Consider the following 14745-nt stretch of genomic DNA (forward strand, 5'->3'; position numbering starts at 1 on the left):
ATGGCGGCGGCCGGGACGGCGGCGACGGCGGCGCGCTGCCCGGGCGCCCGGGCGGGGACGGCGGCGCGAGTCCGGCGCCCGGCCCCGGCGCGGCCGGCGCGGCTGCCCTCGGTGCTCGTGCTGCTGGCGGCGGCGGCGGCGGGGCCGGGCGCGGGCGGCGCGGCGCGCCTGTACCGCGCGGGCGAGGACGCCGTGTGGGTGCTGGACAGCGGCAGCGTGCGCGGGGCCACGGCCAACAGCTCGGCCGCGTGGCTCGTGCAGTTCTACTCCTCGTGGTGCGGCCACTGCATCGGCTACGCGCCCACCTGGCGCGCCCTGGCCGGGGACGTGCGAGGTGAGGCGCGCTCCCGCGCGGGCCCGACGCCGGCCGCTCCCCGCCGGCTCGCGGCGGCCTCTCCGGCTCCTTCCCGCTGGCCTGCGCCCTGGGGCGCGTCGCGGTGCGACCCGCGTGAGGTCCTGGCAGGTGGGCCGTCCCGCCCGGCCCTCACGCCGCAGCCGGGCCGGGGCGCCGCCCCATCGTCGCCGGGCTCCCCAGGCCCCCCGAGAGCCTCGCTCACCCCCCGGGCCTTTATCCCGGCCGTGCCCCGACGCGCGTCCCATCGTCAGGAATTCCACTCCCGTGCCTGGAATCCTCATTCTTCGAGGATCCCCGTTCCTCTCCCAAGCCGCTTTCCCTCCAGGTCTTTCTTCATCCTCTTCTGGTTTGCTTAGCTGAACGTGCGGTGGATATCCGAGTGTCCACAACTTCCGTGTCCAGCTATGCTGGAAACTTCTCTATAGCAGCAGAAAAAGGCCTTCAGAGCATTTCATTGGTTGGTTCCTTGCTCATGGACACGCAACCTTGGATAAATCTGCCCCCCACCAAACTTCTGGTCGTGTTCCCACACTGTGCTGATGTTTGGCACTTCCGTCGTGTTGCTGATTGCTGCCCGGTCGCTGAGCTGTTGGCCTGCTCGCGGTGGCAGAGCCGTAGCCATCTAGGATATTGCAGCAGCCTTCCTGCAGGCCGGCCGCGCTTCAGGGTGGAATGCGGATTGCTCTGAAGTGGGAGCTGGTCCCCTGCAAGCGTGAGGTTTGGCAGGACTCCTGCTGGGGTTGAGCTGACCTCTAATTATATATTGCAGTGGGCAGGACAGTAACAAATTGCTGGGCTCTCTTCTTGCACCTTAGTTTTACATCCTACCCTGTTGCGATTTTTTCCTATCTAGACAGATTCATAACAAAACTTTGAAAAAGTCTAAATAGGGCTTTTGTAAGTGTGATTGTCAATGATTATCTTTAGATGCTTCTACTCTTGCCTTAGGGTGTTGGGGTCTGTTGATTCTAGAGGGTTCGTTCTTTGATCTAATGTTTTCTTGAGTCCATAGTGTTTGGCACTGTTTGGAACTGAAATCAGAGACTGTGAAACGGACATTTTGGTCCTTAGTAGGTTTTTTTTCTAAAGCCCTCACTTTGACACCAGACACACACACAGGACTTTTCAATTCTCTTCTGTTATTGGGCGGCAGGAACAGATATGTAAATTAAAATGTGGGTAGCTCTGGCTAGATGTTTGTCACCTATTTTGTGCATGTTTTGATTTTTTCAGTTTAGTGTCTGAAATATGTAAGTTGTAAACCAGATTTGGATATCGCCAATTATTTCATAGTTGAGCCAGCATGTAAGGAGACTTGAAAATTGTCCCTAGAACTTAGAGCGGAAGTTACTTTTGGAACTGAAACAGGTTAAATCTATACCTAATGGTGTGATAAACCTACCTGTTAGCTAAATAAGGTTATCTTAAACGAGTTGGACATCCTGCAAGTCAAGGCAGGAAGAACAGGCCTGAGACAGAAGGAGATGTGGCTGAGAGTGAGAAACAGCTGTGGCTCGAAAGACACGGGGGACAGGAGCGGGGCGGGGCTGGGGTCCTGAGAGCCAAACTGCGGGGCTCTGAGCTCCAGCTCTGACCGGAGGCAGAGCCTTGGCACTTGGGGTCCCCAGAAAGAGCTCACCTGGGGACCTTGTCGACCCGGCCCAGGCTGCTGGTTTAGAAGTGCTGGGCGTGAGGTGCGGCACTCCATCAGCACAAGGCCCAGAGGAGGAGGGTCCCTGTTCTTGGGGACACTAAGCCCGCAAGACACCTGCAGAAGAGGGCCTGTGGCCAAAGGGGGCGGAGATGTGGCATATGAACCCCCCTCATGGCTGTCCGCACACGAGAACTCCCTGGTAAAGGAATCCGTTGCTCGGACCCTGGGCTCTCAGGTGACTGACCACAGGGCGCTTCCGGTGTCTTATTTCAGCGAGGTCCCCACAGAGCATGTTGGGAAGAACTGCTCTCACCCTCCCGGAGCAGGTTGCCCACCGCCTTGCCTCCGGCTGCGGGGGAGGGGCGCCCAGTGCCCACGGGTCCGGTCTGAACACAGTCATCGCTGTCAGTCACCCAAAAACTGGGATGTCCAGTGAGCCCCCGGGGGCACACGGACCTCGGACTAGGGCTGTTGGATACCTCCTCCCAGCCCTCTAGAAACGCAGCATCCAGCCAGCTTGCCCCGTCTGCCATTCTCGACAGCAGTGTGACTTCTGGAAGGTGGGCGGTTTCTGTACAGCCTCTGCTCCCTGGTCTGAGATTGCCTGGGGGGGGGGGGGGGTGACTGAGCTAGAGGGGCACCTGCTCCTTCTGCTGTCCCCCCACCAGCACCTCCTAAGTGGCCTCTTCCACTTGCTCAGAGTGGGCAGGGGTCTGCAGAGGGGCTCCTCCGCTCGGCAAGGCCTCTGTGTGCACAGCTTACGGGCATCTTGTTTTCCTAAAAGATTTGGATTGAGCTTTGGCTCTTGCTGACATTTTCAAGATTTGGAAAATAATTGTTTTTCCTTCTAAGAAGGTGGCTTAACAAACAAAAGACCTGCTGTTGGGTACAGCCAGAGGCCCTTCCAGCGTGCGTGTAGCTCTGGCTCAAGCCTGTCACTTCACAGTCCTTTGTGAAACAAAACCCTGCTGTGTTCCTGAAAATCCTTTCCCTGGAGCTGTGATGTTAGCTCAGTTGGTGCTGCCACTTCCTTTTGGAGTGGCAGCTGAGACACCTGTGGGTGAGGGGGGCAGCTTCCTGCCTCGGCGACCTTTTCTAGGCAAGGAGTGTCCCTGTCAGGGTCACCGGGTCCTGGTGTCTGTCCCAGCCCATCTCTCCTCCGTTCTGTCTTGGGGAAGAGCGCCAGGGAAGCAGGGGCAGGTTTTCTGTCAACAGCCCCAGAATTCTTGGTGAGAGATGCAGCAGGGTGCCTCGGAGCTGGCAGGCAGGCACCCGCAGCGTGCCCCTTCTCCTCCCGTCGCCCACGTGGGTTGTATGCTTGAGTAGCAGGCAGGGGCGCAGAGCCCCGAGGGCTCGCTCCTGGCGTCTGCAGGGACGGCCGGGCCCTTCTTGCTGCCGGCAGCTTGGTCTCGCCTCTCGGCGAGCTCTTCATGCCTCGCTGGTCTCCTTGTCAGCGTGGCCGCAGGCTTTGTGGACGTGAACTAGACCACCTGATGTTCCCCACGGGTCGTTCCCTGTGCGCTGGAAGAAGGAGAGGGGCTGAGGGAGGAGGGGGTGCTGGTGGAGCCAGAGCTCACCTGGACCCCGGAGAGAGGTGGGTGGGCAGGAGCGCATCCCCGTTACGGGTCCAGCAAAGCCTGTCGTGGGCTCCCCCACACTGAAACTTGTCTGCAAGACACAGGCTTCATCACCCCCATGTCTGGAGGGACACCGTGAAGAGGGACACTGCGTGAAGCTTGGGACATTGAGTGGAGGAGCCCTGGTGGTAAATGCCGCCGGCCCTCCCTGGGCTTTGCAGGCGACTCAGGGGTCTTACGATCTCTGGAGGCTTTCCTGCCGCGTGCCTCATGCCGCAGTCTGCAACCACAGGAGCCGGTCCGCATCCGTGCAGTTGCTGTTTACCAGTGAGCACGCAGCAAAGTCTGCAGGACCACGTGCAGTGCCAGCTTAACCACGTGTGGCGGACGTGGGGGATGAAAGGACCCGTGAGACCCAGCCCCGGCCCTGTGCCCCGTGGCGAGGCTGAGGCCCAGCGCCTGCCTCCAGGCTGCTCTGGCGGACTCGTGGATAACGTGTGCTCCTTAGCGTGTGACTTAGTTTTTGCCCAGGCCTGTGTATCCTGAGCTGCAGCTTGAACTTGGAGCTTATCTAAAAAGTCCTTTGCTCAGCCAGGAAGGGGCCTGTGCAGGGGCCAGAACATCCTCCAGCAGCTGGAATGTGGGATCGGAAACCCCAGTATCCCCTGGCTTCCCAAGGATGAGGTGGGTGAACAGGCCATAACGGAGGTCTGGGCCTCAAACACGGCACTCAAGTTGCATCCTTTTCAACCTGGGGAGTTGATTAATCTGTACTGTAATCGTTTTCTAGAGCTAATTGATGCTTGACCATAAATCAGACTTTTATAGACGTTTTATTAGAACTTGACAAGGAATGGTGAAAAGTTTAAGTAATATAGTTATTTGACAAGGAAGCTTGAAATAAATTTTAGTCCACTGTGTATAGAACCTTAATTATTTCACAAGTACTTTTTAAGGCTGTGGTACTAAAAATAGACAGGCTCGTGAGCGGGAGTGAGGCATGGACCTGGGCCCGACCGCTGCTCCCTGGGGCTGCCCCGGCGGCCTCCCTGCCTCCCAGCTGGCGCGCTTCTCCCCTGTGTTTGGTTGGGGGTGGCTGACGCTGTGTTGTCCTGAAAGCAGGCCATTTGCATTCCGTTCAGAGCGCTTCTCTCCTTTGTGTGATGGAGTCCCAACAGGTGGGAGAGGCAGGAGGAGGGGAGGGTACCAGTTGAATGAGCAAAGACCCTGAAGCTCAACCTTTGAAATCGTTTGCATTTTATTTGATAAAATAGGCTGTGTCTCTTTTGTGTGGCCATGAATGCTGTCCATCTGCTGGGACACTTGCCGTGGCTACTGGTGCCCGTGTAACTGAAGTTCCCTCTCGTCCGCCTCCTTCCGGGCCTTCCTGCCTCGCACAGGCGGCTTCTTTCAAAGGTGGACAAAGGCCGCATGAGGTGTCACAGGCCCCACACCAGGCCCTGCCCCAGGCTGCCGCCTCCACAGGGCACACCGTGGGCCCTGGGCTGCCAGCAGATGCAGGAGCCCTCGGGCCGGGCCAGGGGCTGTGCCCTTCCCCACTAGTGTGGGCCCCGCCAAAGCAGCACCAGGCTTCAGCACTGCGTTAATCTGAGTGCGTTCCCTGTCCGCGTGGACCCCCCTTCAGGGGGGAGGTTCAGACCACCATCAGAAAAGCAGGCGGCGTGAACAGGTGGGTGGCGGGGGGTACGTCCCAGGAGGGTGAGCAGAGTGGGGGGGGCGGCGCAGGGCAGCGGCGCTGAGCGAGGGGCCCGCCACGCGGAGGGGCCGCAGGTGCCGCATCCGGAGGGCGCAGCTCCGAGAGGGGCTGGGGGGGCCGTGCTCGCCCCCCTCCTGGCCAGCAGGGGCGGAGCGCAGCTTTCAGCAGGGGCCCCACAACCTGGTTTCTCTGTGAGTCCCTGGCTGCTCCCTGGAGGACTGAGGGCCAGAGACCCAGGCACCGGCACAGCGAGCTGCGGGGAGGGGGGCCCCCGGATCCCTTTGGGAGGGGGCTGATGGGCTTGTTCTTCAGAGCGCTTGGGTGTTGGGGAGTTGGCGTCCGTTTGTGAGCAGGAGGAAGGCCTTCCAGGTAGAGTGCGCTCTGGGGTAGATGGGTTTCGGCCCAGACGTGCCAAGTGAAGCGGCTGGCCCCCGGGGATGTGGCCGCCGGGGCTCTGCAGCGTTGTTTCCAGGGCACAGCTGCCGTCACTGCCCTTGGCCAGTCACGGCCCAGTTGGGCTTGTTTTCTTCTGCATCCTGCTGTTAAGACACATTTAAAACTTGGACAGAAAGGTGGGATTCGTGTCTTCTCGATGTCATATGGCCTCATCCGCAGGCTCCCCAAGGACTAAGTCCAGGGGGTGTACCTGTGTTTGACCTTTGCTTAATGACCATTAGTTCAGGGCTCAGACTCAGGCTGCAGTGAACTCACAGATGTCATCGCCTCTGCCCAGTGGGAAAGGGAACCAGAAGGCGTCCTGCGCTGGCGGCGTTGGCCGGCTCTGTCCCGGCTGGGCTGGTGCTGGTGGCCTTGGGCTCGGTCCTCTCACCCCAGGTGGGTCCTTCAGTAACCAGGTCAGGGGCGTGTGTGACACCTGCGCCTCTTGCAATGCGTAAGTCATGCTCTTAGCTTTTTGAAAATGACACCCTGATACTGACTTAGGGTGGACTCGGTGTAGGGACGCTCCTGCTGGTGCGTTTACCAGTGTTGCACTGGTTAGAGACGTCCAGGGAAGATCAGTCCTGCGCACGTTTTTCTTAAACATCCCACCAAGCCCTTCAGCGTGGTGGGCTGCTGCTGAGGCACCGTTGCTTTTGCAGGTAACACCTCAGCTCAGCTTTTCCTTGTCTTGCTGGGAGTAAGCAATTGGTTTAAAATCCGGGGAAACCGAGGTTTTTCTTTTTCACTTTTTAAGCCACCAGCAGTTGTGCCCTATTTTAAAGGGCAGGGTCCACCTCCTGCGTGCCGGGGCACCTGCAGGAGCTTCGGAGGCTGGAAAACCCGAGCTGCGGATGGTTTGCGCCGTCTCTGATTCTCTGCCAGGGGCGCCTGCAGCCGGGCCGCCTCGGCTGGTGCCCCGCGGGGGAGAGCTGCGTCCCCAGTGCTGCAGGGCGGGGTGGGCCCGCGGCGAGGCTGTGCCTCGGGAGGAGTGCCTGGCTGGGACAGCCGAGGGGAGGTGGCAAGTGCGGGGTGGGGCGGGGTGAGGGGAGAGGCCAGGCGGGACACACGATGGGTCCACTGCCCTCCACCCCCGCCTGCCCCCCGGGACTTCAGCTGAGGGGGAGGTGGTCGCTGAGCCGGTGACCTGTGCCCGGCTTCTGCGGAGCCTCCCAGGCGGGAGGGTGGTGGTGACCGTGTTGGCGCCGGGGAACCGCGGTGGGGTGGGGCGGGGGCCTCGGGGTGGAGCTCCGCAGAGGCCGCCTGCCGGGGGTTCCTGGGCGGGGGGGTGGGGGGCAGCAGCCCCGCTGTGGCCTCTCCGTCCGCCGTGACCCTGCGCCCTCGTCGGGCGCTGTCGTTCCCTCACCGCCCTACGCGTGCTGCGCCTTCTGCACACCCGTCAGGGCCGCCCGTGGCTCTTGGGGCAAAGAACGAGGTCCCTCCCGGGGTCTGCAGCCTGGTGGGGACGGGCCCCGCCCGGTGACCCTGGGCCGCGCGTGTCGATACCCCCCCGCCTTGCCGGTCTCTCCCGTCCCCTCTCCTTCCTCGGGGCTCCGGGCAGTAGGACAGCTGTCCCTGGGGTCCCTGTGGGTTTGCCGTTGGTCTGGGCGCGCGTGGGCCCTGCGGCTCTGCCAGCCCGCGCCGGCCGTGGCGAGCAGGCCCTCTGATCCCCACGGCGCCCTGAGGAGGAAGAGGTGATCTGGCGTCTCCGTTTTACAGCTGGGGCGACCCAGGAACAGAGACTCCTAAGCTACCCAGCTCCTCGAAACCTGGTGGCAGGGTGGGTGTGGGCTGGACACTGCCTCCCGATGGGGGTCCTTCTGTCTTGCGGCACTGTCTGCTGTGTGGGGGTGGAGGCTGGGGAAGCGTTGAGGTTCCCTCAGGGCGGTGACCCAGTCCCAGCTTGAAGCTGACTCCCTCCCAGGGGGGCTCCCGGGGTGCTGGTGGGTGCTGGTCCTGTGTCCCGCCCCCAGCAAAGCCTGTCTTCCCACCCAAGCATCCTCTGTGTCAGGCCAAAAAGAATTTTCCACCTTTCCGCTGGGAAGGTACGTGTCGGTGCTGAGCTGGACAAGTGTGACCTGCCCGTTGTGGGCGGGCCGCCCTGCCCGGAGACGCGTTAGAAAAGCAGGCTCGGGACTTCCCTGGCGGCCCAGTGGTTAAGACTCCGCCCTTGCTCTGCAGGGAGTGCAGCTTCCTCCTTGCTGGGGAGCTCGGATCCCACGTGCCGCGTGGCCAAAAAAAAAAAGCGAGCTCAAGGTCAGCGTATCATGCGTGTAACAGGAGGTGGGGCGGTCCCTGCCTGGCCGTCTCTTTTGCCTTCCTGGCTCCTGCCTGAAGGTCCAGCCTGGCACAGCTCCAGGGCAGGATGCCGGTCCCCCTCCGTCGTCCTGTGGGGACCTTGAGCTGTTTTCTAGCCTGTAAAGTGGGAAGGGAGACAGTCACATCCAGGCTTGGCTCTGAAGCTTTCCCAGGATCACAAGGAGCAGAGCTGCCCTGAGCAGGAGAGAGGAGGTGACCGCGGCCCTTGCCGTGCCGATGGCGTCGTGCGGGTCGGGGCTGCGTCCTGTGGTCGAGGTGGGGTGCTATGCTCATGGATGGGCCCTCTGGGGTGGCCACGTCTAGTGGAGAGAAGGTGTGAAATGAGAGTGCGAGGATTTTGTGTGTTTAAGAAGGGTCCGTGTTGTGCAGAGCCTTTTTAAAGAAGTTTGAGGAAACAGCTGCTTCATCCCCCACGTGACTGTCTGAGGGTTTAGGGCAGCAGACGTTTGGGCGGCAGCGGTGTTGGGGGGGGGTGGTGCTGAGTTGGAAGCGGGAAGTGTCTTCATCTGGCGGCAGCAGGATGAAGCGGGAAGAAGATCCTGGTGGGACCCTCTGCTTTGATGGACGGCGGGCTGGGTGCCTGGGTCACTGCGTCTGCTCTGCCTGCCTGGGTGGCGGGCCGCGGCCTCTGGAGCCGCCGAGCCGACTGGACCGTGGGTGGATCCCTTGGCCCCTGCGCGTCCGGCCCCTGCTGCTGACAGCCAGCTGCCCCCCCCCAGGCAGGCCCCCCAGCGTGACCTGTGAACTGACTGCGCTTTGGAAGCGAGGCTGGCGGGACTTCTCTTGCTCAAGTGACCAGGCCGGGGCAGGACCAGGGACGGCCTCTGAGGAGGCGGTGTGTGTGAGGCTGAGGGAGAAAGCAGCCGGGCACGCGGGACAGCATCTGCCCAAGCTGTGTGCGCTGTGGGCCGAGAGCTGGGCACGTCGCGGTGGGGACGGTGTCACTGCGGTGACCGTGGAGCGTCTCAGGCTAGGGGCTGGGGGCTGGGGTGGGGGCCGGGCCGATCCAGGCCTGCGGGCCACGCCCGGGGCAGCGGCGCGGGACCCGTGGAGCGCGTCCGCGGTCACGAGCCGGCTAAGCAGGGCCCTGGTGAAGCCAGCGCCGTGCCAGAGTCGGGAGGGCTGGCACCGGGCCTGGGCCTCCTCTTGCTGCAGCCCTGCGCACGCCGGGAACCAGGGTGGTGCACACCGAGAGGCAGGACACGCGGCCTGCGGTGCACAGATGCGTCCTACGCGCTCCTCACAAGTGCCCTGAGGTTCCAATTTTTTCTCCATTTATTTTTATAAGTAACCATACTTATTAAGAAAAATCTAAAAAACATAACAGTAGGGCCACCTCGTGAAAACCGCACCCTCGTGAGCGGCTTTGTTTTCTTCCATCGTTTTCTGTTTGGGGCCGGCTCCGTCTTGTGCGTAATGTCAGCTCAGAGCAGTTTTGCATTTTCTTACTCTCTCTGGGTCCTAGAACACTATTTTTTTAAAAGGTGGAGTGAAAGTGTGTCATGGAAATTCTCAATAAGCCTTGAAACCCTGTGTTTGTGAGCCAGGGAGGAGGCGGCAGAAATGAGCTGCTTTGGCAAGGTGGACGGGCAGAGACTCTAGCATGCGGGCCTGGGCTGCGGCGCCCGTTCACAGCCGAGCCGCCGGGGCGGGAGGTGGTGCCGGGAGACACAGCGACCTGCTGGCTGCGCGTCCTGTCCCGTGTCTGGGCATCTGCCGCACTAAGTGGATGAGAGTATTAACTGTTCTTCCTCAGTTCCTTGTAATGTGAGACTCCAGAAAGATGTGACCTGTGATTTGGGAGGGCTCTGTGATTTTTTTTTTCCATCCATTTAAATGGCCTTGAGATGAACCGATCTCACTGAGGCTACGGAAGTGGAGCACTATTCAGTCATTGATTGTGAAAGCAGGACTTTGGCTTGGTTTTTTTTTTCCTTGATCCTTTGTGTTATATTAATGTTGGTAAATATTTTTTATAATTACAGAGGAAAAAGGCAGGTATCTTTAAGCAAAAGTGTTACGTTAGGTGGAAAAAAAGCAATGATTGAATTGCTGATATATCGAGCCTTCATGTTTGTATAGTATTTAGCGATGGTTGATGTTTTTTCTCTCCTTCCGGGCATGTTTTTAATACAACCTCCGAGGTCTTAGATCTTAGCGACACTCAGAGAAGACTCGTTTGACATGATTTATAACCAGAAGACTGGTTTAGGCGGGTGGTGTCTGTCCTAGCTCACCAACATCTCAGCGACAGACTGTTGTCACTTCCCACTCAGAAGTCACTTGGCTGCAGAAGAAGGTGAGGGACTCGCCCTGTCCCTGGCCGTCCCCTTGGGCTGGTCCCCGGGGCATGTCTCTGCTCCTCTGTGTGTCTGCAGAGGCCCCCTGCTTCCCCGGCCTGTCCCCCTGCAGGTGAGGAGCCAGGAAATGTTTGGGAATCTTGCCGTCCCAGAGAAAGGGAGCAAAGCTTTTAAAGAGAAAACCTCACTGGGGGATGTTGGGGAGACCGTTCCTTTGAAGCTGGTGACTGAAGGGGTGAGACCTGCCCTCGCCCCTGTGTGAGCGGTGCCTCGGGGTCTGCAGGGCGCAGCTTCCTCTGTACTGATGTGCCCCTGCCTGCCGTCTGGCCTGCAGCCCTTGGGGGGTGGGGGATCAGTAAGAAAGGAGACAGTCAAAGGTTGCCCACCTCCTGTTGGAAGCACACCACACCACCTGGGAACTGTTCTCCCAAAGTCGAGATCTAGGTCCACGAGTTTATAGAAAACCCGGGCGGCGGGGCGCGTGCGGGAGAAGACGGGCCCGGTTTGGACCCAATTCAAAGAAAGTAAGACAAATGGGACAATTAGGGACGTTTGACTGCCGACCAGATGTTTGTTGCTGTTGGAGCGTGTTTGTCTGAGTTGGTGTGGCAGTGGTAGTGTGCTTTTTCTGAAAAAGAAGTTCTTCCCTTCTGGAGGTGCGTGCTGGTCGGTTTTGTTGAAATGACTGGACAGCGGAGGCCCACTTAGCACAGTTGGGAAAAGGGCTCAGGGTTTGAGCGAAACAAGATTCACAGTGAGCTGGTAAGTGTGGTTATTAAAGGCAGGAAAAAAAATACATATTTACAGCTGCTCCTCTTCTGCTCCCTAGAATGGCAGCAGTGTCTGAGGGTGAAGGAAGGGCCTCGGGAAGGTATTTGGAACCACTTCCTGGGTGTTTTCACACAGCTGTGTCTTTGGCCTGAAAGACCGGTGGCCAGACTCTGCCGGCACTCCCTCCCACTCGAGCGAGTGTGCGGGAACACTCTGGCTGAATGGCCTGGCCCACGCACGTCCAGTTCGTCTGTAAGCGCCTGCTCGCGGCCCCTGACGCGGCTACTGACCGCCCTGTTCCTGGCGCTCTCACCCGTCTCAGGCTCCTGTACTTAGGAGACGAGGAGGCTGCAGGGCGATTTGCAGGCTCAGCAAACAGCACTTTGCTGCGTTGCCGTCGGTGATGGGAGTTCCTTCCTCTTTCCCAGCTCAGCTCAGGACTGTCCCGAGTGTGGACGGGCTTGCTGGATGGCCCTCGAGGCTGCGGACCTGGGCGGGGATGTGCTGACGGTGTCAATCCTGCTTTTCAGACTGGGCCGCTGCCATCCGCGTCGCCGCCCTGGACTGTGCGGAAGAGAAGAACCACGAGGTGTGCCGCGCCTACGACATCCACTTCTACCCCACCTTCCGGGTGAGCGCCTCCTCCCTCCTCGCGGGGGTGGCTTTCAGTGGAAACTCACCACCTTTGCAGTTCCTGCATTTTCAGCCTTTGGGCAGGCATCTTTGAAACGGGGGGGGGGGGAATTCTCCTTGCAGGGGGCAGCTCTCGTCCCACCCTGCTGGGCTGCGTGCCTCGCGGTGGGACTGCGCACATGGCTGCTGCTCACAGCAGCGAGGGTGGGTGAGGCCTGCAGCCTCCGGGGTGGCCGGGGCTGCCCCGAGCGCCCGTCTGAGGCCTCTGCCCAGAGTTGCCAGTGACGCGTGGTGACGGGTCTGTGTGCCCGGCCGTGTGCCGGCGTGGCCGCCCTGCAGGCGGGCCTGTCCCCGTCTCTCCCACTAGGGGGCGGGCTGGCATGTGAGCCGCACAGCCAGGTGTGTGGGCACCTGGTGTGTGGTCTCTCGCCTGCGAACAAGCGCGTCACAGTGACTTTACCTCTCAGAAAAAAAAAGCCGAGCCTTTGGAAGTGACCTCTGAGAAGCTCAGAGAGCCCCTCCCTCTCAGCCCTAAAATCCCGTGCTGTGTGCTGCAGCGTCAGCTGATCCTCCCCAGTGTTGCCCTGGTGACAGCCGGGCACCCATGGCCTGGCCGTGCCGTGCCCGCCGGCTCACCTGCTGCCTCAGCTCCACCGGAGTCGCCCCCGCCTTGAGCCCCACATCGAGACTTGGATGCCATCCGTGTGTTCCTGTGTTACGTTGCTGTTCTGTTTTGTTTCAGCTTTACACACAGGGCTCTGTGCTGTGTGTGAGCTTCGGGCCTCCTCTTTTTCGTGATAGGACGTGGCTAGAATCACCCGCACGCTGGGTGGGGCTGGGGTCTGCTGGTCCCCCGCGTGCCGGCAGCACAGTGTATCACCGCAGGCCCTGAGCTGCTGCGGGCACTCACACGTGTGTCCTGTGCCGCCTGGCACAGGCCTGGCGTGCGGTGCTGGGCCTTCCCTGCTGGTGGGTGACAGGGAGTGACCACTGTTCCACGTGTGGCCCCCCGTTGGTGCCATTTGCCCGTTTTCCCATCTCCTGTGTGTGCTTTTCTGAGTGATTTACACAAGTCCTGTGTATCCCTGACACTCCCCTTCCTTCAGTTGTGAGTGTAGGGGGGGGTGTCGGCACCCAGCCAGTCACTGTTTCCACTGTCTTTCCTGTGTTTTTTAATGAATAAGGTTTTGGGTTTTTTTTTTAATTTTTAATTAATTAATTTTATTTATTTATTGGCTGTGTTGGGTCTTTGTTGTTGCGCACGGGCTTTCTCTAGTTGTGGCGGGCAGGGGCTACTCTTCACTGCGGTCCGTGGGCTCCTCAGTGTGGTGGCTTCTCTTGTTGCGGAGCACGGGCTCTAGGTGTGCAGGCTTCAGTAGTTGTGGCACGTGGGCTGAGTAGTTGTGGCTCGTGGGCCCTAGAGCACAGGCTCAGTCGTTGTGGCACACAGGCTTCGTTGCTCTGCGGAATCTTCCTGGACCAGGGATTGAACCCATGTCCCCTGCGTTGGCAGGCAGATTCTTAACCACTGCGCCACCAGGGAAGCCCCGTGAAGAATGTTTTTAATTTTGATGTGAAATCGTTTTCTTCTGCTCGAAGACACTTGATAGAGTGCCTGTCCTCCTCCCTAGGAGTTTTTTGAGTCACTGAGCTGACATACCGTGAACGTTTAGCACCATTTAGGAGCCTTTAGGGGAAGCACCGTCTGAGATGGTTCCAGCCCTGTTGGGGCAGAAGATGTACACGACGGGGTTCTGGTCTGAGAGGCCACTGGTGAATCTGGTGGGGCACACCGCCATCCACTGAGACACATAGAAATGTGGTTCATCGTCGGTCAGCGTGAAGTTTCTGGAGAAAGTGAACTGACGCTCTCCAAGAGGATGGTCACTTTGTTGCTTAAAGATGAAACATTTATCCAGACGCCAGGCAAGGCTGCTTCTTATTTATTCTGTGTTTTTCTTCTTAGTATTTTAAAGCATTTACAAAGGACTTCACAACTGGAGAAAATTTTAAAGGTAAGGCCTTAAAGGGTAAAGTTTACTGTCCTGGATTCCTGCCCTCTTAGGTAAATCTGTTAAAGTGAGACGAGCGCCCGCCCTGGGTGGGTCTGCCCCTCGCCCTGGCTGCGGCACGTGTACATCACCACCATCGGCCTTTCTTTCCCGTAAGGGTTCAAGCGGTCTTAGTTTTGGCGAGAGTTTTTTTTTGTGCTTTGCCTTGCTTGGCAAATATGGTGGTGAAATTTCTTTTTCTGAGTAAACTTTCTGGAAAAAAAAGTTTGGACACGTGCACTGCACATCACCAGGCACCCGATGCATTTCTGGGAGTGAGCCCCTCCCCTCCCGGAACCCGCGGGTGGGGTCGATCTGCCTGCTCTGAACTCGGTGTAGGTGGGCGGGGCGGGGGTGGGGGCTCATCCCCGAGGCCGTGTGTCCCTGGGGCTCACCGCTTCCCACACGGGTCACCGTGAGGGCTCCTGGCCCGTGACTCCACCGCCGTGCGTGCCTCCCGCCACCGGGCCCTGGGGTGGGGTGGGCGCGCTGCGCGGCAGACGCAGCCTTGATGGTGGCTGCCGCCCCGCAGGGCCGGACAGAGAGCTGCAGACAGTGAGACACACGATGATCGACTTCCTGCAGAACCACACAGACAGAAACAGGCCTCCTGCGTGCCCGTCTTTGGACCCCATTCGGTGCGTAGTTCTGTAAAGAAAAGTGGCACGTTACGAGTTGAATTTAATTTTGTAAAGTAGAGACTTGCATTAAGTGATGTGGGCACGGGTGTTTGATGGCCTTGGAAGCACTAAAAGCCTCTTCTCCTCCTAAAAGGCCCAGTGACGTTCGTTCTCTCATTAACAACCGCAGTGGCCGGTACGTGGCTGTCTTATTTGAAAGCAACAGCTCCTACGTTGGACGTGAGGTACTGTCTGCGCCTCTTCCAGGGTCGGGTCTGTGAGCAGATTCCTGTGTGACAAAACCACTTCC

General features: G+C 59.3%; 1 protein-coding gene across 1 annotated transcript in view; it reads left to right on the plus strand.

The window, feature by feature from the left end:
- Window positions 1-14745, plus strand: part of QSOX2 (quiescin sulfhydryl oxidase 2) — a 29254-nt gene continuing 14509 nt past the window's right edge. Inside the window, exons 1-5 of the mRNA XM_057723058.1 lie at window positions 1-334; window positions 11662-11762; window positions 13731-13779; window positions 14348-14453; window positions 14590-14680. Of these exons, the coding sequence (XP_057579041.1) occupies window positions 1-334; window positions 11662-11762; window positions 13731-13779; window positions 14348-14453; window positions 14590-14680 (681 nt within the window). The remainder of the gene's footprint in view (window positions 335-11661; window positions 11763-13730; window positions 13780-14347; window positions 14454-14589; window positions 14681-14745) is intronic.

Source organism: Hippopotamus amphibius, chromosome 2 (genome assembly GCF_030028045.1).
Source record: "Hippopotamus amphibius kiboko isolate mHipAmp2 chromosome 2, mHipAmp2.hap2, whole genome shotgun sequence".
In the NCBI taxonomy this organism is placed as follows: Eukaryota; Metazoa; Chordata; class Mammalia; order Artiodactyla; family Hippopotamidae; genus Hippopotamus; species Hippopotamus amphibius.